The 21,988-nt window shown below is 33.1% G+C and overlaps 1 protein-coding gene across 3 annotated transcripts; it reads right to left on the reverse strand.

Moving 5' to 3' along the window:
• Positions 1-11,622: 11,622 nt before the first annotated feature.
• Positions 11,623-16,744, reverse strand: LOC149141714 (G2/mitotic-specific cyclin-2-like). Of its 3 annotated transcripts, none has more exons than XM_089448416.1 (12): positions 16,335-16,744; positions 16,012-16,069; positions 15,266-15,371; positions 14,890-14,946; positions 14,743-14,785; positions 14,493-14,648; positions 14,251-14,394; positions 14,042-14,131; positions 13,705-13,926; positions 12,860-12,958; positions 12,578-12,756; positions 11,623-12,461 (listed from the first exon to the last, which is right to left on the reverse strand). In XM_089448416.1, exons 1-12 carry the CDS (start codon positions 16,347-16,349, stop codon positions 12,317-12,319), a joined length of 1,314 nt encoding a protein of 437 aa, XP_089304542.1. In that variant the 5' UTR covers positions 16,350-16,744; the 3' UTR covers positions 11,623-12,316. The 3 variants fall into 3 exon arrangements, with proteins under 3 accessions (XP_089304542.1, XP_089304541.1, XP_089304543.1); XM_089448415.1 differs by having other exon boundaries at positions 16,012-16,072; positions 16,335-16,743; XM_089448417.1 differs by having other exon boundaries at positions 14,251-14,379; positions 16,012-16,072; positions 16,335-16,741.
• Positions 16,745-21,988: the final 5,244 nt, after the last annotated feature.

Consider the following 21,988-nt stretch of genomic DNA (forward strand, 5'->3'; position numbering starts at 1 on the left):
TAATCCTTAGGATTAGGACCACGTGGAAAATTTGAATCTCTATTCATAGTGAAAGAATTCTTATTATATTCATCAATATAAATAGAGTTGTTACGTGAGGAAGATGTTGATGCTCCAGAAAGAGAAACTTCACTATCAGAAGAATCCATGACTTTCAAATAGAAGATGTTGAATGATACAAATTCACTCTCTCCCAATGACAATTTATAACTTAGAGAATGAAATTTTCCCTCCAAATTTCCCCCCAAAAAAATTGCCGAAAAATTTCCCTCCAAAATTTCCCTCTAAAATTTATTTGAAAACATTCTACTAAAATTTTGTCTTCAAAATTTTTACCCTACTTTCTATTCAAATTTTCCTTTAATGCATTCCTTCGAAATTAAAATAAATCTTTTACTTAAATTATTTAACATTAACTAGGTAATTAAGTTAATTTTTATAATTTATATTTTATTTTTTATCCCACGTTGAATAAAAGTTAATCTAAACCTATATTCCGAGAACTAACCCTCCTCCTAGCAAGGGGTCGAAAGGTCACAAGCAGGCCTGGGCCAAGAACGCTCATAGGCCTTCGGCCTCTCGCTAGTTGGAGGGGTCGATTTATATCTAACAGGGGGTCGAAGGGCTGCGAGCGGCCTAGCCTTGGCTGGGCAGAGGGGTTGATTCTCGAAATCATCCCTCAGTTGGGCGGAGGGGTCGATTCCTGGAATCAGCCCTTGGTTGGGCGGAGCAACTGATTCTTGGAATCGGCCCTCTGCCCAGCGAACGGTTAGAAGGCCAGGAGCACCTGCCTAGGGACAATTTTTTTTTCCTTCTTTTTTGTTATAAAAATTGTTCATTGGTTTTTATTTTTATTTTTTATTTTATTTGAAATTTTGAAATTAAATTTTAATTGGTTTTTTGATATATATATGTGTGTGTGTGTGTGTGTGCGTGTGTTTTTGTTTTTTTTAATATTTGAAGTGTTTTATTTTTTGTATTTTTTTAATTAAATTAGAATGAATGTATTTAATTTTTGTTTTGTTTAATTAAGATATGCATTTTTAAAAAATTAAGTTATATATAGTTCCTAAAACGCCATGGATGGAAAGAATCTGCCATATTTGTGAGAATAGGAGCATCGAGGATGAAAACCACTTCCTCTTAGAGTGCCCTGCATACAACCACATTAGATCTCAATTTCACAACCTTTGTTACAATACTGACCTTCCTAGCCTTTTACAATGCCAAAATTATAGTGAACTCGGGAGGCTTCTCTCCAAGCTTTTTGAGCATAGGAATAAAATCTTAAATCAAAATAAATAATTTGTCTTTTTAGGTCCGATAGATCATTATTTGGTCTCAGCGGACGTTAACCATCATCATCATCATCATCATATATATATATATATATATATATATATATATATATATATATATATATATATATATATATAAAGAAGGTATCTGTGAATGTATTTGGAACAAGGGCAGCGATTATATCATCTAAAGTTGCAGTTGGACCCTCTATGAATATTGGTGAACGAAGTTGAACTGAGACACATGGTAAAAGTCAAACAACCTGCCCCTCAAATATATTCAAGGTTATTTCATAATGGAAGAATGCACGAAAAATAATAAAACTAAATTTACATGGCATGTTAAAGATAGAGAAAGTAATGAAGGTGTACATATCTATTTATATTGTGGTATGGTTAACTTTGGTGAAAATTATGAGGTGATGGGAAAAGTACGAGACATATGTTTGGTGTCGAATACATATATTTTTTATGTTCTTACAAGACTACCCAAGACATGTGAGAAGGTTAGATATCGTCTCGTAAAGGTCAAGTATGACACATACGAAGAATCTACAAAGTTGGGTGAAGAAATCAGACTCAACATTGCAAATAACATTGTAAGTATGCTTATTATATTTATGTGTTATGCGTTATTGTAAGTATCAATATATTTTTATAACTTATTTATCATTGAAATATTATATTTTGTATGAAAGGATTTTTCTAAGAGTCTTTCAATTATGTTGGAGGGTATTTATTATCTAGAGCCAAATATTATGAATGTGGTCAATAGTTTCCACATGGAAATAGAAAGAGAAAAGAGAAAGAAGCAAACAACAATAGTTCATGAAACTACAAGAGTACATACAAGGGATTAGCAAATAATGGCTAAAGTGGATTAATCTAGTAAATCTAGACATGTTATTTTTGAAGATGTGGAAGCTGAAGCTGAAGATAGGTTGCCATTAGTATGAATGAGATTAGAAATGTTGTTGAAAAGGAAAAAAACTATAAAAGACCAAACGAAAAATTCCCACAGATGTCTCTCTTCCAGTTGATGATGATGAGATTTCTTATTTAGAAGGAAATATGTTAACCAATAAAAGGAAGAAATCAAAAGTTGGTCAATCTAAAAAAATCATGGGCACCAGTGAATATCAAAGTGAAAGCTCTAAAGGCAGCAGGGAAATCATAACACCAAGTGTTGATTTAGAGGATGACATTATTAAAATAAAACAAAATTTCATTTGAAATCAGTTGATGAAGAAAAATTTAATTAACGGTGGTCAAACATTTCAACCTAATGTTAGTGAATTCTATAATTCAAATGAAGGACAATCTAAATATCAAATTAGAAAGCCACACCACCTACATGTTCATAACTTGAAAACATTGATTAGGTATAATTCATATGCACATGTGGTTGATTATGTGGTTCTTGTTGATCCAATTCAAGTTCCCAACAAAGAGGCATTTAATAGGTCAAGATGTTTTGAATAAAAATATTATGTAATTCGGGGGAACCAGTCTTCAGAGGCTATAAGACAATTGATGGAGGAATATCCCAATAACTCACTTTTTGAAATAGTGAAATGTATCATTTACGCTAGTTTAACAAAAACATAAGAAAATTTATTAACATAGGATCATAATACAAATAATGAGTACAGGATGTCTATGAATCTCATCCAAAGGGTCAGATTTAATCGTAGTGAATTTGAAGAAAAATGTGGTGGGGATAAGGCAAAAGTGAATCTAATCTTTTAGAAGGAATGTTGTATGGAAATAGGTTATCAAATTGAGAAAAAAAATCAATTCAACTGGTGGAAAAATAAACTCTGATATATTCAGATGTATGGATAACATTTTCTAGTTAGCATTTAGAACTGGGGATATATGGGAATTGATTGATGACATTTCCAACATGTGGGAGAATATTGCCATAAAAAAATCAGAAGGTTAAAATGTTTAAACCCTTAATATGTACTAGTTGTAAGATAGGTCCTGAAATCAAACATCTCCCAGATGATATGACTATCACGCCTTGAAGAACAATGCAAGGAGTGAAGGATGATCTAGACTAGTCAAATCAATATTATCTCGTGTGAAGTCAAGTGAATTATCATTAGGCGAAATGTGCAAGAAATTTCAAAAGTAAGTTTGTTGAATTAGTTTTACTTATTTTTGAATTATAATTTGCTTATATAACATATTGTTGTTGGTAGTATTTGTTATACATGCAACTCTATTAACATGTTTACTTTATTTATTCAGTCATAAGGTTTATATAAAAATACAAGAACATATGGTTAAAATGTTGAATGAAGAGAGTTGGGATGATGTTGTACGCAACTACCTAGATTCAAGTTCTACAACACTTAAAGATTTTTATATTGCATTCAAAAAGGTACGTTGATTTATACATTCATTTTATTCATATGTAAACTATTTTTGTTTTATTATACATATATTTGTTTATTCCATTAAAGATGTCGAAGAAGGGTGCAGATAGAATACCAAATAGTTTCAAAAGCTTTATTGAAAAAATTAAGTTGGAAATGATGAGCAGGCATCTTCTTAAGAATGTTGAGATTGATCATCATCTTAATCGTTTCATTTGGAATGGGCTCGACACTATCCAATATCAAATAATACAAGGTGATTGTGAAGACATTACAAAATTCATACGTAAAAGGGAATATGCACTAGTTATTGCATGTATTCCTCATGGTTTCAATTTCTCAAACACTGGATATGATAGCGAGCCTTATAGTTATCAGCCTTTTAATAAAGTGGTTACATGCTTTCAAAAAGTCACAACATCACCACTTTGGAGATTTTTGACATTTCATTCAGACACGCAATTTGCAATGTTATTATCAAGATTCAAGGGAAAAGCAAACTCAAGGATGCACCTTACATGGTAAGGCATTGAAATTGTATGTTTGATTAATGTTAAAAAAAATTATTTATTTACAAGTTAATTGAATTTTTACTATTTCATGTTACAGGCAAAAGTCAAATCTTATTGGTTGCAGAGATCAACCAATTATAAGTGATTGTGAGTTCATCCATGTTGAATGTTGGACAAAGGATTATAGGTATAAGTCTATTCTTCTGAATTGAGTAGATGGAAAGAGTCATAGCAAAGTATTGGTTCATGATGTTGTCGTAATAAAACTAATATATGAGGATAAAGATGAAAAAGGAGATATAGTTAACATTTATAAAAAACCACAGGCATTTATTAACTATATTATAGATTTATGTTCAAATGAAAGAGATTGACTCTTGGATTTATTCTCAGGTTTAGGTAATTTTTATTATATAAAATTGAATTTCAATATTTTCTTTAAATTTTTGTGTTTAGACTAATTTACTTAATTATATATTTTCTACTTGATGATTAGGTACAACACTAGCATGTTGCCTACAAAAAGGAAGAAATTTCATTGTCATTGAAAAAGGCTCACTAGAACGCAATTTTATTCAATAGAGAATTAATGCTATTAAATTTCTTCTAAATGCAATGCAAGAAGTTGGTTTGAGGAAAGGGGGTTTTAATGAATAAGTGTGGAAAAAAAGACAAAGGAACCTCAACCATAGTTGGATGGAATGTGGAAAAGGTTACTTTGGGAGATTTGCAGACATCAAAGATCTGTTAGAAGAGGAAAATGACCAAACTGAAGCACATAATACTATGGAAGAAGATAATAACGAAACTCTAGAAGATGATGAACATGGATTATATGATATTATTGATTAAATTTAAGTTATGCTTGCAAATCAAGCTCAATTTTGAGAACTATTCATTAGTTATACTTGTAATGTTTTGACTTTGAGATTTTATGAGAAGAATAAGTATTCAATTATTGTTGTTATATGTTTAATATTTGTATTATCTAATTTTCAATTTAATTTTTATGTATTTTTTGAAAAAAAAATGTGATTATTATTATTTTTTAACATAAAATCATAAAAAAATGTTATTTTTTAAAGTTTTTTTGCTAAAATTTTCCCATAAAAATTATTTATTTGATATGTCATTTTTAGCAAGAAAGTCTCAAAATGTGTAATATTTTTATTATATCTATATTCAAAATGTGTATTTTTTGTCAAATGTTTAAAATTATTGTTTTTTAGTGACAATTATTTGATGTGCATTGAAATATTAATTAACGATACATAAATATATAGAAAATCCTAATTTTAAAATATTGACCCCCTTTTTTGTAGCTATGCAAAAAAACGAAGATTTTATTACAAAAAAAATTGAAAATAAGAACAAAAAACATGAACCTGAAAAACACTTAAAAATAAAAAATAAATAAAGCAGGGAAGAAAAAGAAGAAGACAATGACTAATTCAAAATCTGTTAAATTTTAAAAATAATTATCCACACTTAATATATTATAAAATTTAGAGTGTCAAAAATAAGCCCCATAAAAAAGGGGTTGATGCTACATCAACACTTTTCAAAATCAACATGAAAATCACTAATATTTTAAAAAATATATTCATACTTGTTATATAATAAAATTGAACATGTCAAAAATATGCTCCAAAAAAAAGGTGTATTCTGAATCAACACTTTTCAAAATCGGATGATTTTTTTGCTACCTCTAAAAAGTGAGAACTTTGTACAGTTCTTATTTGATTGGTAACTTTGTTATATCCATTTTGAGGTAGCTCCCACATATGTTCTGAGGTAGAATGAAGGCCTTCTCTGAGACATGTGAAGGGCACTTATGAGGCAGATCAACGTCTTTCTCTGAGGCATGTGAAGGGCACTTCTCAGGTAGATAAAATACCTTCTCTAAGGCATGTGAAGGGCACTTCTCTAGTATAATGAAGTGCATTTATGTGGCAAGCAAAGGATCTTTCTGAGGTCAACAAAAGGGTCTTCTCTAAGATAGTAAAGATAGAATAAAAAGAGTATGTTTGTGAGCCTGATTGACTTGACGAAGAAGAAGGACCTTAGACCAGGTTTGACTTAGTTGGACTTAGATGTGTCTCTATTGAGTTAAAGAATTCTTGTTTGAAATTGGTTGTTGGGTTTTTCCGTTTAAGGGGTTTTCCAGGGTAAATCTATGTGCTCTTTGTGTAGATCATCTCTTTATATTCTGGATATACTAATATGTTATATGGTTGATGTCTTTCTGTGTAATTATTGAATGATGATTGTGAATATATCTAAAATAATTATCAGTTTGAAATACCTTGTAAAATCAACAAGAGAGTCATATTTGCAAGAAAAATTAAGTAAAAACCTCTCAAAGGATTACCTTAGGAGGCGAAAACATGGAAGGTGCTTGGTGCTTTCTTCTTTGGCTAGTCAAGCAAGTTGCATTAGGCTCGGAAACATTCCTCTGATATATCAAGTTAGGAGGGTTGATCATAGCTCATATATTATAGCATTATTTTCATCTTTGCATTATTTTGAAAGAGTGGGTCCTTCAATTCCCTCTAGGTACAAGGCACTAAGAGGATATTTGAGGATTATTGTTGTTGTAGCTACAACACCATATAGTCCAACTTCTAAGTTAGAGAAACCAACCACCTTGAAAGGTCCAAAATAATTTTCTATAGCCACCATGAGGAGGGCATGTTGCAAGAGATATATCAACAACTTTCTCTTCTAACCTCATAAATATCGCTTCGATTACATCCTTATAAGGGTTTTTATGAGCAAACTCATCTGCAATGGCTAAGTTTCTTGAATTCCTTCTTAAGTTAATTCATGGATCCCCCAACTCTAAATAAATACCCCAAAAAAACTTGCTTTTGATACCACTATTGTGGATATTGATCCATTGGAACAATCCATCACAACTAATCTTATATTATCCTAAACTCTTTTACTATGCAGGCTTATTTTCTTAGATAACAGATTATGCAAATTAATAAGAATAACTTAAATATGAAAATGAAAACATAAGAAAAATAGCACACCATCCACCCAAATGAACATACGTATTCTATGAAACCTAATATAGAAGATAACCCATCTCAAAGGTGCGGCCTATGATTTGCTATATTTTCTCTGGTTATGAAAGGGACACTCTCCATAGAGTTTCCTTTGACCCTATGGCATGAATGATTAGTTAATAAATCTTCTTCCTCCTATGTTATTCTCTTAAACCCCACTCTTAGATGCTCTACTCAACTATGGAACAAGCATAATGCTAAAGATTGGAACTAGCAACCCATTGTTTAACATAGTTTGATATCCATATAGAGTTAGGGTTTTTACATCATCAACCCTCAAGTACTGCTTAGATTTTTGGACTTTCTAGAATGTTTTAAAAATTCCACACATGACTATTGCCACACATGAGTTATGAGATTTTTTCTTGCATCCACTCAATACCATGGTGATCAACAAGGTAGATCAACTTGTGAGAGGCATAAATTCCACATATAAACTTTGATAAGGTGCTTTTTGCATTGTTGGAAAGATATAGCACCCTTTATCTTTGTCTAAAGATGTTAATAGATGATGGTTTTAAAATCCTTCCACTTCGTTACCAGTGGATTACCCTATAAACTAAGTTTCTCTGCATGGATTTCCCACCTGGTTAGTGCATCACCCTCTAGTTTCAGTCAAACAAATATAATATTTCACACTTCATCTATAATTGTGGACATTGAAATACACTTCTAACTATTCCAACCAATGATTCAACTTAACAACATTAATCTCACCTTAATAGGGCTTAATGTATGCTTTTTCTTCCATTTTGAATAGTGGTTGTGAAGGTAATGAAGTCATTGGAACTTAGTTACTCTTTCTCATGCTCTTCTTTGGGGCTCATTTTGTGTTTTTGTTATCTTAATTTCTCATCTAGTCCAAATTCTAAGTTAGAAAACTTGTTTTCTAGGGCTACCATGAGGAGGACCATGTTGTAAGGGATATCGAAAACTTTAGCCTCACAAATATCTATGTAATTGCATCATAAGGGTTGTTATGAATAAACTCAACTATCATGGCTAGGGTTCTATGAATTCCTTCTTTAAGTTAATTCTTATAATTCCTAATCCTACAACCTTCCATGAAAACCCCAAAGAAACCTACCTCTGGTACCAATATGATCTGTAGACTATTGTGAATATTCCAGCGGAACAATTCATCACAACATATAATAAGGGTTGTTATGAACAAACTCATCTATCATGATTAGGGTTCTATGACTTCCTTCTTAAGTTTATTCCTAGATCCTACAACCATCCACAAATGCTCCAAAGAAACCTATCTATGGTACCAATATGATTTATAAACTATTTTGAATATTCCATTGGAACAATTCATCATAATAGATCTTATATTATGCTAAACTCTTTTACAAGCTTATTATTAAAATTTATAAAAGTATCTTAAATATGAAAATGAAAAAATAAGAGAAAGAACACGTCTTCCATGCAAACAAGCACAACATGTATCCTATGAAACCTAATATAGGAGCAAACCCAACTAGAGGGTGAGGCATATGCTTTGCTCTCTTTTCTTTGCTTATGAAAGGGGCCACTCACTATGGAGTTACTTTGACACTATGGCATCTAAGGTTAGGGTTTTTGTATTCTCAACCCTCAATTTGCGATAAGGTTTATGGACCTCCTAGAATTTTGGGCTCACATAGCATACACTTACCATGGTGGTCAATCTAGTTTAACTCACAAGAAACATAACTTCCACATGCAATCTGCAATTGAGGTGACTTTTGCATTGTTAAAAACTTGTGGTTTTTTAAGAAAATGGTTTCAAAGGTTTCCCTTTCTCTAATTTTATAATGAATCATTTTTAGATCCTTGAAACTCTATATAATGATGCAAACTTTTATAATGAATCATTTTTAGATCCTTGAAACTCTATATAATGGTGCATATCGATGTGTACACCAATACTCCCTTTAACACTAAATACAAAATGTTGATTGACAAAAAAACATTTAAAACTCATTAGCAAAAAAAATTGTTAGCAGTTTGGTTCCTCCTTTTTTGGTCATCATTTTTCATTATCTTTCATTGGAATAAGGATTCTAAAAAATACATGGAGGTTTTAATTATAAGTCTCACACAAATTTCATGAAGACAAGATAATCTTTTCGAATAACCTTGGTCAAATTCTTCTATCTTTCAAGTCTTTCAAGCTAAGTAACTCATTACAAAGCAATCCCTTTCTCGTATGTGCCATAAAAATCCCCATAAAAAACCATCATCATCCAATCAAATGGTCCAATCAAACGTAGAAATTTACAACATGATGAAATTGCAAACCTTTCATAAATATTTATTAAATAGATCACATAATGTGGTCTTATTAAAAAAATCTTATATCATTTAACTAGGAGTCATTTCTCTATATTATTAAAAGCTTTGAAATGCATTTTATTTAAATTATTTCACATTTCATTTAAATTTTTATCCATTTCGAGCTATAACTTTGATTATGTCTTTTAGTTAATTGCTATTCACCCCCTTCCGAATGTGTTACAGAAATGACAATCTTCAATTAAAGAATTTGTTTTCCAGTTTTTGTTTACTCTTGCAATGCTTTTTAGAATTTGTTTTCCAATATTTGTTTAATCTTACAATGCTTTTTAAAATTATACTTTATTTTCAGAATATATTTACTATACATATCTTCATCTTCATAATATATTTATTAAGTTTAAAAATATAAATACATTTTTATACCTATTATATATTTATTTTGATTTTGTTAATAAATAAGTTCATCTTAATACTATATTTATTAAGTTTAAAAATCTAAATACATTTCTATACCTATTATATATTTATTTTTATTTGTTAATAAATACGTTCATCTTCATAATATATTTATTAAGTTTAGAAATCTAAATATATTTTTATACTTGTTGAATTAAATCCATTTTAATAATCTATTTTTTTTTCAATAAATAAACATCTATACTACATTATTTACCTCCTAATTTTTAATATAATTATTTATATAATATTTTAAATTTTGACTTAGGTCAATTAACAAATTACCTAATAGCAAATGATTATCACGTAATAACACATGTCGAGCTATAACTTTGATTATGTCTTTTAGTTAATTGCTATTCACCCCCTTCCGAATGTGTTACAGAAATGACAATCTTCAATTAAAGAATTTGTTTTCCAATTTTTGTTTACTCTTGCAATGCTTTTTAGAATTTGTTTTCCAATATTTGTTTAATCTTACAATGCTTTTTAAAATTATACTTTATTTTCAGAATATATTTACTATACATATCTTCATCTTCATAATATATTTATTAAGTTTAAAAATATAAATACATTTTTATACCTATTATATATTTATTTTGATTTTGTTAATAAATAAGTTCATCTTAATACTATATTTATTAAGTTTAAAAATCTAAATACATTTCTATACCTATTATATATTTATTTTTATTTGTTAGTAAATACGTTCATCTTCATAATATATTTATTAAGTTTAGAAATCTAAATATATTTTTATACTTGTTGAATTAAATCCATTTTAATAATCTATTTTTTTTTTAATAAATAAACATCTATACTACATTATTTACCTCCTAATTTTTAATATAATTATTTATATAATATTTTAAATTTTGACTTAGGTCAATTAACAAATTACCTAATAGCAAATGATTATCACGTAATAACACATGTACTATTTTCGGTTTACCTCTTAATTTTTAATACAATTATCTATATGATATTTTAAATTTTAATGTTTTTCAAATAAATGATAATCTCTCCATAAAAAGACTAAAAAACATTTTTATGGGAAGCAGAGAAAATGAAAATTTTTCCTTCGAATCAACACAGACATTATCAAACAAAGAAAGAGTGGTATTATTTACAATATTTACATTGCTCAATAATAACCTGTTAGCACTTAGCAGCAAACAAAGTCTCCAGAGTCCATGGTGAAAGGGGGTGACTAATAAACAAAACAATTTCGAAGACAGAAATCCGAATTATCCAAAATATTAGCTACTAACAACGCTGTGGGATGGATTGTACAACCAATTCTCCTCATATGTGGATTTGGATTTATTGAAATAGTCTGTTTAGTGTCCATGTCTTTATGGTTTTTCAAAATAACATCATCTTGGTTTTCTTGGTGAAGATACAGGGCATCTTGGTTTTCCTGAGAAACAAAGAATCAACAACAAGTGTACCATAACACAGGGCATCTTGATTTTCCTGAGAAACAAAGAATTGTTGATTTAAGTATGGAGAAATAAATTGGTTAATGTTTTTAGAAACAGCATTAGAACCCACTGAAATGAAAAACTGAAGATCTCCATAGAATAACAAAGAAAACAATTATGCAAACAGCTACTCTGAATCATTATTGTTATTATCTCAAAACGGAGTGGAAAATATTCAACTACTAACAATGCTGTGGCTGTTGAATTTACAACCAATTCTCCTCATATCCTGAGCCTACCAAACTGATCCGACTTAAAAACACAAGTCCAGCAGCAGTACCTTTGCTTAGTCAGGTGGCTACTTGTAACACGAGTGAGAAGAAGTTGGTCTTGCACCAATCATCCCTCCTGAATCTGTGTATGTATCTTTTGGTTTACAGAGAATTATTAAATATTAAATTTGATCCCTAATCACCCCAATGGAGGAGGATCTTGCTCACTTCTTTTTCTGATAGATAAAGAGATCAGACCATCTTAACATATTCTGATCACCACCTACCAGTGTTGTTCTCAGGCAGTAATAGAAGTTTGGTGAAATAGTCAAGACAGCTAAGCTTCTTCACCCACCTCGTCAAAAATCAATGAGGAGGTACAGAGATTGCTACTCAGTGCCTCAGTTGTTTAAATTTAACGCCTCTACTCTCTTGCTCTTCTTGTCCATCAAAGAATTAGGATGTCATCATGATCACTTCAAAGCTTAATTCAGCACATGAACTCCAACTACAATACTTATGCATAAAATAAAAACCTGATAAAAGACATGACATGAGCTTGCATGGTTAGTAAACCATGCTATAGAATGATTGTTAATCTGTCAGTATCCTAGAGGACCATTTCTCTAATAAAGAGAGCTGGTTCTATCTTGGCTACACGGTCATATTTGGAGGCAGAGTATTTCCTGTGAACACAAGTAAGCTTCCCTTCCCCTGCCTTCTGATGATAATGCACCATCATCTTGGCACATTCCCTGAAAGGACAAATAAAAGTGAATTAATGAATGATCTTTAATGAATAAAATGGCAACAACTACTGTAATAACAAATACAGTGAGAAATCAGATTTTAAAAAAAGGTTAGGACTCACCAAAGTTGGCTTTCCGAGTAGCTACTATGCCATTCAATACTTCCATTCCAACATGGAATTCTTTTCAGGGTACATTGTGCAGTATAAACTGCGGCCGCCGCAAGCATGGAGGGTTGATATCTCAACATAGCGTACTCCACCAGGCAAAGCTCCATGAAGAAAAAAGACAATCTCTCCATCTGGAATGCATAAAAGGATTGCAATTCATGAGACATGGATACTTTCCATCCAATACCGTGTTATATGAAAACCTATTCCTATTATATAAAAAAGGCATCATACCTCTTCATCAGATTGAGCTACCTTCAGAAATCTCTTCATGAAGACATAAGGAGTTGGCACTGCCATGTTGAAGTGCAGAGTACTAAGTATCAATCTCTCCTGCATCTCAGAGAAGGCTTGAAAATTAGTGAAGTGAAAAGCCACAAATGTTGGGTCATCTATTTTTCAAACATTACAGGTCAATTAAACTAGAGGGTTTCGGTTCAGTAGTCTCTCAAGTCATTCTAAGCAGCCTAATGTGATCCAAACCTTGGATTAGTCACAGCTTATTTAATTTACAAGGACCTGACACCCAAAATGAGGCTTGCAGCCAATTGTTGAAAAATATTTATTTCTGAATAATTTATGACTTGACTTAAAGCCGTTTATCGAGAAAAAGTTCTTTCTGCATCATGTATTGGTTGATATGTTCTGTTATGACTTGACTGACTCTACTTCCGTAAGAGCTTGCCCATAGTTTATCGCTAATATATGAAACGATTAGGCTTAACTTCTTTGTGAATAGATGGAAGAAAAGTTCTCACCCTTTGTAAAACTAGAGGGTTTCGTTTAGCTAAGTCGCTCAAGTCATCCTAAGCAGCCGTGACCCCAACATTAGATTAGTCACAGCTTATTAAATTTTCAAGGACCTGACATCCAAAATTAAGCTTGCAGCCAGTTGTTGAAATATATTTCTGAATAATTTATTAGTGGGCTTAAAGCAGTTTTTTGAAAGTAGTTTTTTCTGCATTATTTATTCGTTGGTGCTACAGAAGTTTAGTTGAGACTTGACTCTATTTCTATAAGAGCTTACCAATAGTTTATGGCTAACCTCTCTTTGCAAAAGATGGAATAAAAGTTCTCACCATTTGTAAAACTTCTTCTTTAGTGTAGGCATTGTCAGAGATAAGAACGAAGTCATCAACCACAGGAACAGAGACCTCCTCGTACTTGCATGCCAAAAGCATGGCGGTGACCCCTACAAGCTGCAAATGCTTTCTTATCACTTTCTGTCTTGAAAGGTATCTGTCAATAATGTTGATAGTCAAAAATAGAGTTTCATCCATGAGCTCAAACTTCATGTGCACCTGCAGAAGGAAACAGGGACTAATACTATTAGCAGCACTTATAGAATAAATTAAGGAAAGGAGAAATATAATTCGAAGGCTGTAACGAAAGGACTGCCTGGCAGACAAAATCTACCTCAATGAGCCAGTCAACCAGGATAGCCCTCATTCTCTCATTTATGTCTGATTGCTGGGACATGTAGTCATGTGGAACACAACTAAAATTCTGTCATAAATTCAAGGCTTTATGTTAACCGCATTGATTCCAGGCATCAGAACCCACTTAAAATTTCCACCGAATTGAATTTTTATAGGAGTGCAGAGAAGCAATTTGCAAATTCTTACCTCTCTAGTTTTATACAAACTGTAAATGTCTTGTACGTATTCTGAAACAGCCATTGGGTCTCCTGCATCAGCCTCGTCGATGTCTGACATTGGATCAACTGAATCTACCATTTCCACTTCACAGCATTCCTGACATTGGATGCACTGTTCTTATGTATCATGACTTCTGCCATGAAAGGCAAAGAAACAAATTGCAGAGATGCAAAACTAACTGCCAGACAAGGATTGCCCTCTCAACTAACCTCAGTCTGAACCTCAGTCGGCTCTGATGTCATTTGATCTTCCATATCAACTTCATGTGCAATTTGATGTTTATTGTTCCCTGTAGATGAGAGTGTCTTTTGTTGCTTCGCTCCCACCCACAGATTCTCATCAGGTCCATTCACAGGTTGGGAATCCTATTAGGCAAAGTAAATACGTATCCTTAACTCAATTTTTACATGGAACTCGGTACTGGACATTTACTAAACAGCAAAATGCTTGAAAGAATACCTGTACAAAATGCTGATTGTTTGCTAGTGTTGCAACATATTTCCTGGAATAAACAACCACAGAGACGGCATCAAATCCTGCACTCATAAATCTACAGTTCAAACTATCTAGGAAGAATGCATATGATTTTTGAAGAAAAGTGTTCACCTTGTCACTGGACGATTGAACGGAACAACATTTTTAGAACCAACAGCACGTGGATTCCTGAAGGGCCATGACGAAAAACCCAGATAAGTAACCACGATCAAATAACGTCCCCCAAGAACAGAGAACAGAGAATAGAAACTGCTACTCAAATCCAAAGGCGGAGCGCACCAATAAAGGCATGTAAACACATTGTTGCAATCCATCATTTCTAACAGTACTAGCACATCTTGTGGGCATAGCAGAAACAACATTTTTAATGGCACCACAACCGACATTGAAGAAAATAAGCCAAACATGCGATTAAATCTAAGGTCACAAGATAAAAACAGAGTATAGAACTCCCTTCAAATAAATAGGCAGAGCATATAAATAACACCTTTGGGGCATGGCAGAAACAACATTCCCAATGTCACCTAGAACTCGACGACCATTTGCTTGTCCTGATGGTGCTGCTGCTTTGTTGCCTTCCATTTCAGGAGGACCTGTCAGCATACTCAACTCACTCATTGCTCAATACAAATATGGGAATCTTCATTCAAAATTATGTAAAGCCAAAACGAAAAATTAAGCATATGCCCCAAGTGTGACTGTCTGTGTAAGGTGCAAACCAAAACAGAGCACAGCATTTAAGCATATTGCCAGGCGCAGACCTCAATATTTACTAAAAGGGCATCTCAAACCAATACAGTATACAAAAAATTAAGCATTTTCCCAGTAAGGGGGAGATCCCATGTGTGCCTCTCTGAGGTGAAAACCTCAATATTTAAGACAGAGCATCTAAAACAAAAACAGGGTACACAGCATATGCCCAGGTGGAAAACCTCACAGTGTGTGCTTATGAGTTGAAAACCTCAAATATTTGATACAGATCATCTCAAACCAAAATACAGAGTATAAAAAATTAAGCATATGCACAGGTGAGAAAGATCACTGTGTGTGAGAGAGAAAGGTGCAAACCTCGATATTTATTAAAAAGCATCCAAAAAGGTAAGGTACAAATATTAAGGTGAGGTACAGACCTTAATGTTTATTAAAGAGCATCTGAATATTTATTAAATTTGCACCTCAAGTTTTTTTTAGTTTCTCCTAAAAGATATCTGGTGCATTGGATCAGAACCATACCTTTAGTGGTGGTGGGCTTGGCCAATCCAGGTTTGTTTTCAGCAAATCCCGCCATTTGCTGCTGCCACAATATCTCCAAAGCGGTTAATGTCACAAGGTGCCCTACTAAACCATTGTAAAAGCGAAAAATATAGACACAGAGGGAGAAATCGCATTGCCAGCATTAAAAATGCAAGGAACAGACTGAAACAAAGGCCAAAAGCCATAATGAAAAACAAAAATTAACCCCTCCCTGAAAGCAAATATATTGCTTCCGTAGCAATACCCTGTTATGGAGAAAAAGACAAACCCTATAATGTCCATAAGAAAAAGATAGCACTCACCCTGGTGTAATACATTGTTCTGAAGAAGGGTTTGATGGGTTTTCTGCCTGAGTCCAATAGAACAGATAGACAGATCCGGCCTCTACAGGGAAGTTTCCATGGACAAACAAATATGAAGGAAGAATACTGTATTTATGTCAAAATGGGGAGAAGCCCAATAATTGGATTTGCAACGGGTGTAATCAAATTTATCAGTCTCATCATAACTCAAAGAACAGAGGGACTGCAGAGCATGGTCGATCTTATAGACATTCTTTAGCCCTGCAGCCCGAAGAATCACATTTACATCCGCCCAATGCCAAACCAGACGATCCCCGCAGAGGAAAATATAGATGAGATTGATAGACAAGGTTTTAATTTAAAATCCCTTGACCTGAGAAGAATTCGTTGCTTGTAACGGGTATATTGTTCGCTCGTGGTCACTAACGGTCACAAAATTGATAGCCGCGATGGGTATATTAGAGAATACCGATTGTGCCACGTCATCCGCTCCAACGGCTCGGATGACGTCATGAAAGTCGGAAAAAGCGAGTTTTATAATATGTAGTAAAGTAGTTGCAGGGGATGTGTGAATGAAGCATTAAATTTGCAAAAATATTTTGTTAATTTTATCACGTGGCGAGTTATGAGGTCTTCTCAGTTCCGTTCTTGCAATGGTTCCGTGTAATCTTTTATTTATTTTCCCCGAAGGTGTAAAATAGCAATGGTTTGAAACGGGAGTCTGACAAGAGTTTTTTGTGAACTGGGTGCGCAAGATTAAAATGTTAGATCATTGGAATTGTTTTTTTATTATTAGATTATTGGAATTGTTTTTTTTATTATTAGATGGTGTTTTTTTATCCAACGGTAAATTTTTGGAATAGTTTTTATTATTGGAAGTTTTTTTTTTTCAACTTACAATGTGCTTTTGTTTGACCTTCCCTTCCTCTTTGCTTTTATTTGGTAATGGAAAATTAAAAAACAAAAACAAAAAATTGAGTGGTAATACTTTATAATACCCTTTTCCCTATTACCACGAGATCCACATACTCTTAAGTGAAAAAACTTGGATATATCAAATAAGTTTATACAATTACAAAAAAAAATCTTTTAGGTTATCAATAATGTGCAAAGTGAAAAAAAAAATGGGAACCTAATGTGAAGGGTTTGAAAGATTTGTTGCTATGTATCCATCTCAAAAACCTTTACACTAATAATGGTAACTTTTACTATTACTATCGTTGGTTTATAGGTTTCTAATAATCATCATAAGGTTTAAGGGGAGTAAATAGTTACTCATTCAACATTTCTCAATTTAAATATTTTAAAACTTATTGTATAATAATATTAATGGTGCTACAAAAGAAAGTAGGTTTAACTTAATGGTCTTTCACAATGTAAAGAAATCTCTTTTTATAAAATTGAATATAATTATTATTACTAAATAAAGAATGATTTGTGATAACCTAAATCATCGCATTATATTAGGGTATTTTGTTGGTAAAATATCCATAGATGTTGTGACTAGAGCTTGGAATAGGGATTGTGGTAGTAGGTATGGGGAACATCCATGATCCCTTAGGAAAACAAAAGATCACTTTTGTCTCGAGGTTAGGGAAGACCACAAGCAATTAAGTGGAAGCATTAGCATTGCTACAAGGGCTATTACTTCTAAATAAGCAAGGAATGTGACAATTCTTGAACTGGTGATTCAACAATGATAACTTAATGTATGCACTTCCAAACAACCCCTCAATATCCCTCACTAAGCCAAATCATTACTAGAGCTCGAAGATTGGTAAATATTCTTTCAGAATCTGTGTTCTATCGTGTTTTTAGGCATCTCAATTCAATGTAGACAAGTTTGCAAATGAAGGGGCTCATTTGTTGATCTGTAAATTGTTATGGATATTCCACTAGAATAGTTTGTCACAACAAATCTAATAAAAATAACTAAAACACATATTATGTAGGTTGATTTTTGCTTTAGATCTCAGATTTTTTAATAGCTATTTTTTTGTTTAAATGAATGAAATGTTTAAAACCCTTATGAGAGAAAACTTAATTAGAAGGTGAGGCTACTTTGCTCCCCTTTCTCTAGTATGGAAATGTGCATGTACAAAGGTTCAACTCTTTGGAGTTACATGAGACCTATAGCTTGTAAGACTATTATAGAGCTTTAAACCCCTTTGTTCTACTCTATAACTTTCCACTTCTAGTTGTTCTGCTCAACTATGGTGGTGTGTGTCTTTTGGGGCATGGATGTACCAAAATCCACTCTATTATAAGATTGTTCTTCCCTACATAGAACCAACAAGAAAATGGTTAGCAAGAAAAACACATAACAAACGAGCAAAGCAACTAAATCTAAACAATATCTTTAGTTGCAATGTAAAAACAAAGAATAAAAGAAGATGAACAATAAAGGTTGGGAAGTAAGAATTCTCTTTATTTCTTGATGAAAAGAGTTACAAAATCATCCTAGAGACACTAAAGGGAACTGATAGGAAAATGGATCCTATAACTCTCCTAAAGGAAGGTCCCTTTTCCCTCTCCTTGTAAGAATGATCTCTCCTCAAAGAATTCCTATGGGAGCTCTCTAATGGTGAGCTCTATGAACACAAATCAATGTTAGTTTGTTATACAATTTGGTAGCATAACTTTACTTAGGTTTCTCTCTTGTCTTGATCCCAAATGCAGTGATATTTATAGGCCAAATATCATGACTATCCTGCCCTTGGCACATTGATGAGATTTGATCTTTGAGTGAGCTAGTGGGAGACAAGGGGAGTCATTTTGAGGCTGCTTATCTACACTTCAATGGTGTAGTGGCTCAATATTGAGCTCCCTGACATTATCCTTTCACCTGGCGGTTGTCAATTTGATTTGGCCTGTGAACTAATGAGAGGCCACTTCTTTAGATCAGTGTGGCTATCAAAGAAGTAACTGTTGTGATCTCTGCAAAATTGTTGAGGTGACTTTGTGTGGTGTGAATTTTTGAATGGAAATATTATGAACCTTTGGTTTTTCTTGATTTTTTATGTTTCCTAGAAATCACTAATGCACTTACACATGCCATTCTTCAGTATTGATCATCATGGCTAGTGAAATTGAGTGCATGGTTTTTCAGTGATAACATATGGAACAAAATACAAAACCGTAGAATGGGACCTCTATGTGGCATCCCCGACACTTAACCCCTGTTGATATTATAATTGTAATTAATTATGTTTTAATCCATATATAGGCATGTAAATGTACATGGGCAAAAGTCCCAACATAATTGTAATTGCAATCTAATAATAGTTGATGAAGGGGTGAGGCCTTGATACAAACCATGAAAATCCATGAGGAGGGAAGCCAACAAAAGGGAATTTATAAAATTAATATTTTTACCAATGAATTATTGGCTATTCCAAATTATCATGAGATCTAAGATTGTCAAACTTTCCCAAGAAAATATTAAAGGGCAAGGTGCAGTAATAACTACTAGTAGTTATGAGGGAGTGGGGTAGTAGTACCAAATTTCTCAGAGGTATCGGTAGCATACCACTAGAAGACTTCTAGGTTCTAACAAGAATATTCTAAATTGACCCTAGTAGATAGCCATAATAGGAAAATATACCAAGGAAGAAACCCAAAGAGGAAGAGGGAAGCACTCACAGGGAAGAAAGAATTAGGCATTCATGTGCATGAAGGGGAATGGATGTTTGAAGGAAGGAGGAAGCACTTGTGGGGAGTACAAGATCGTTGCGAAGGAAGAGAAGTGAGATGAGGTTCTCGATTGAACCAAAAGAAAATGCCTATGCATGATTTTAGTCCACCTAGTCTTTGTGGGAAAGGTCAAAGATTGAGTCTTTAGCTAGAGTGAAAGGGCCATTTGGATTGTTGAGGAATTATTTATGTTATACACAAAAATTCTAGAGGGAACCACTCAGGAATTCTTCGCTAAGCTAATGGCTCCCTTCATACTGTAGGCCTAGATGCCCAAATACTGAGAAGTATTATTGAAGGCCATGCAATAAAACACCAAAGAGAGGCATCGAGGAAATCTTGGTTAAGTGAAGAGCTCTCCTTGTGTTTTGTAGGTCCCATTGTGGTCACATTGTGAATTAGAATAGGCCATTGGTCAACAGGCTGAAAGACTTATACTAACTTCTATATGGATGAAGGAAAGTGGCCTTCATATTTACACCATTGATAGTCTGGGGGATATTTTTCCTTTTGGATGTTTGTCATGTAGAGCAGCTGAGAAACCACACAATAGTTGGGTAGAAATCTAGGCTTGATGTGATATTGAGGGAACTGATGATATTTATTAGATGGAGAATGGCCTTAATTACTCCACCCTCTAGTGTTGAGTTAGAAATTCCCTTTTGGCTTCATGGCTTGACTCAAGGGTGACTAACTACAAGAAAAAATGCAAGGTAGCTGAGGGTACGGTGGGGCAGAACATGGCTCACACTTCATTAGTTGTAGATAGCATAGGATCTTTGATCATATAAGTACTCTTATGGACTTCATCTCTTTAATGTAAACTATGTTAATGAGAAAGAAATGATAATTGAAAAAATGAGCTCATGTGCTTGTGTATTGAATGAATATTATATATGTGTTGTCCATTTAAGATTTGAATTAGTAAATCTAGTTGGAGTGGTTGCATAGTATTCATATGGTTGTTAATCCATATTTAATGTACTTTTATGTTGTGTCTTTCATGTTTATGGATAGAAATGAAATGGCTCACATCAAGCATGGGATTGATGGAGTTTTAGTCCTAGGTATGGTTAATGTCCATGCTCTGTTATAAGATGGAAAGGAGAAGTCCTAAGCCTGCCAAGATTACCAAAGAGTCTTATGGATGATATGGGCTAGAGGCAAGAACATAAGTTTTGATTTAAAAAAAAAGGTGACTCAAAGGGAAAGAATCTTCTCAGAAGATCTAATGATAAGTGTTGAAGAATTTATTAAAGGACTCTTGAACTAGTAAAAACCCTAATGAAGAGCTCAAGTGGCTTTGAAGTGAGGTGATTGGCCTTTACTAGGCTAGAATAAGGATTTAATATCCTAGATGTATATCTATTTGGATTGTTGAGTAGTTGGAAGGTTTCCCCTAGTTGGGATAACAAGGGTTGAATGCCTCATATGGGAAAACTATGATAGTAGCCTTAATCTGACACCTTGGAAGAAAGGCATGACAAGTGATTATAAAGTGAAGGGTTTTGGGTTTCCTTCATAACTCATTTATTTTTCAAGATCTCTTTTAGCCCTTGAAAAGTATTCATAATAACTTGTTGGGAGTTTTAATTTCAAGGATTGTCCCTTTTTAGAAATTTGGGGATTAGGGGTCTTTAGCTTCATCCACCAGTCACATGGGTGAGAGGAGTTGTGATCAGGAGCTAGAAAAAAGGGGATTCAATTGATCAAGCTATTGAAGGAATGCGATTCGACTTTCTAGTGTCAAACATCAAGCCATTAGCTATAGAGCATTGGGATCACTACAAATAGTTGGCATTCAACAAATCCCTTGATATCAATGGATCTTAATAACATCCCTTAACTATCATAGAGTTTCCACTCAGTTATGTTGTATCGACCTTTTTGATATTAGCCATAAAGAGATTGATTATCAACATACGAACTACTAGGTGTCAAATGACACTACAAATGGGTAC

This window comes from Pinus tabuliformis, chromosome X (assembly GCF_031772625.1).
Source record: "Pinus tabuliformis cultivar Carrire ecotype Pingquan chromosome X, CPIR1, whole genome shotgun sequence".
Lineage (NCBI taxonomy): Eukaryota > Viridiplantae > Streptophyta > Pinopsida > Pinales > Pinaceae > Pinus > Pinus tabuliformis.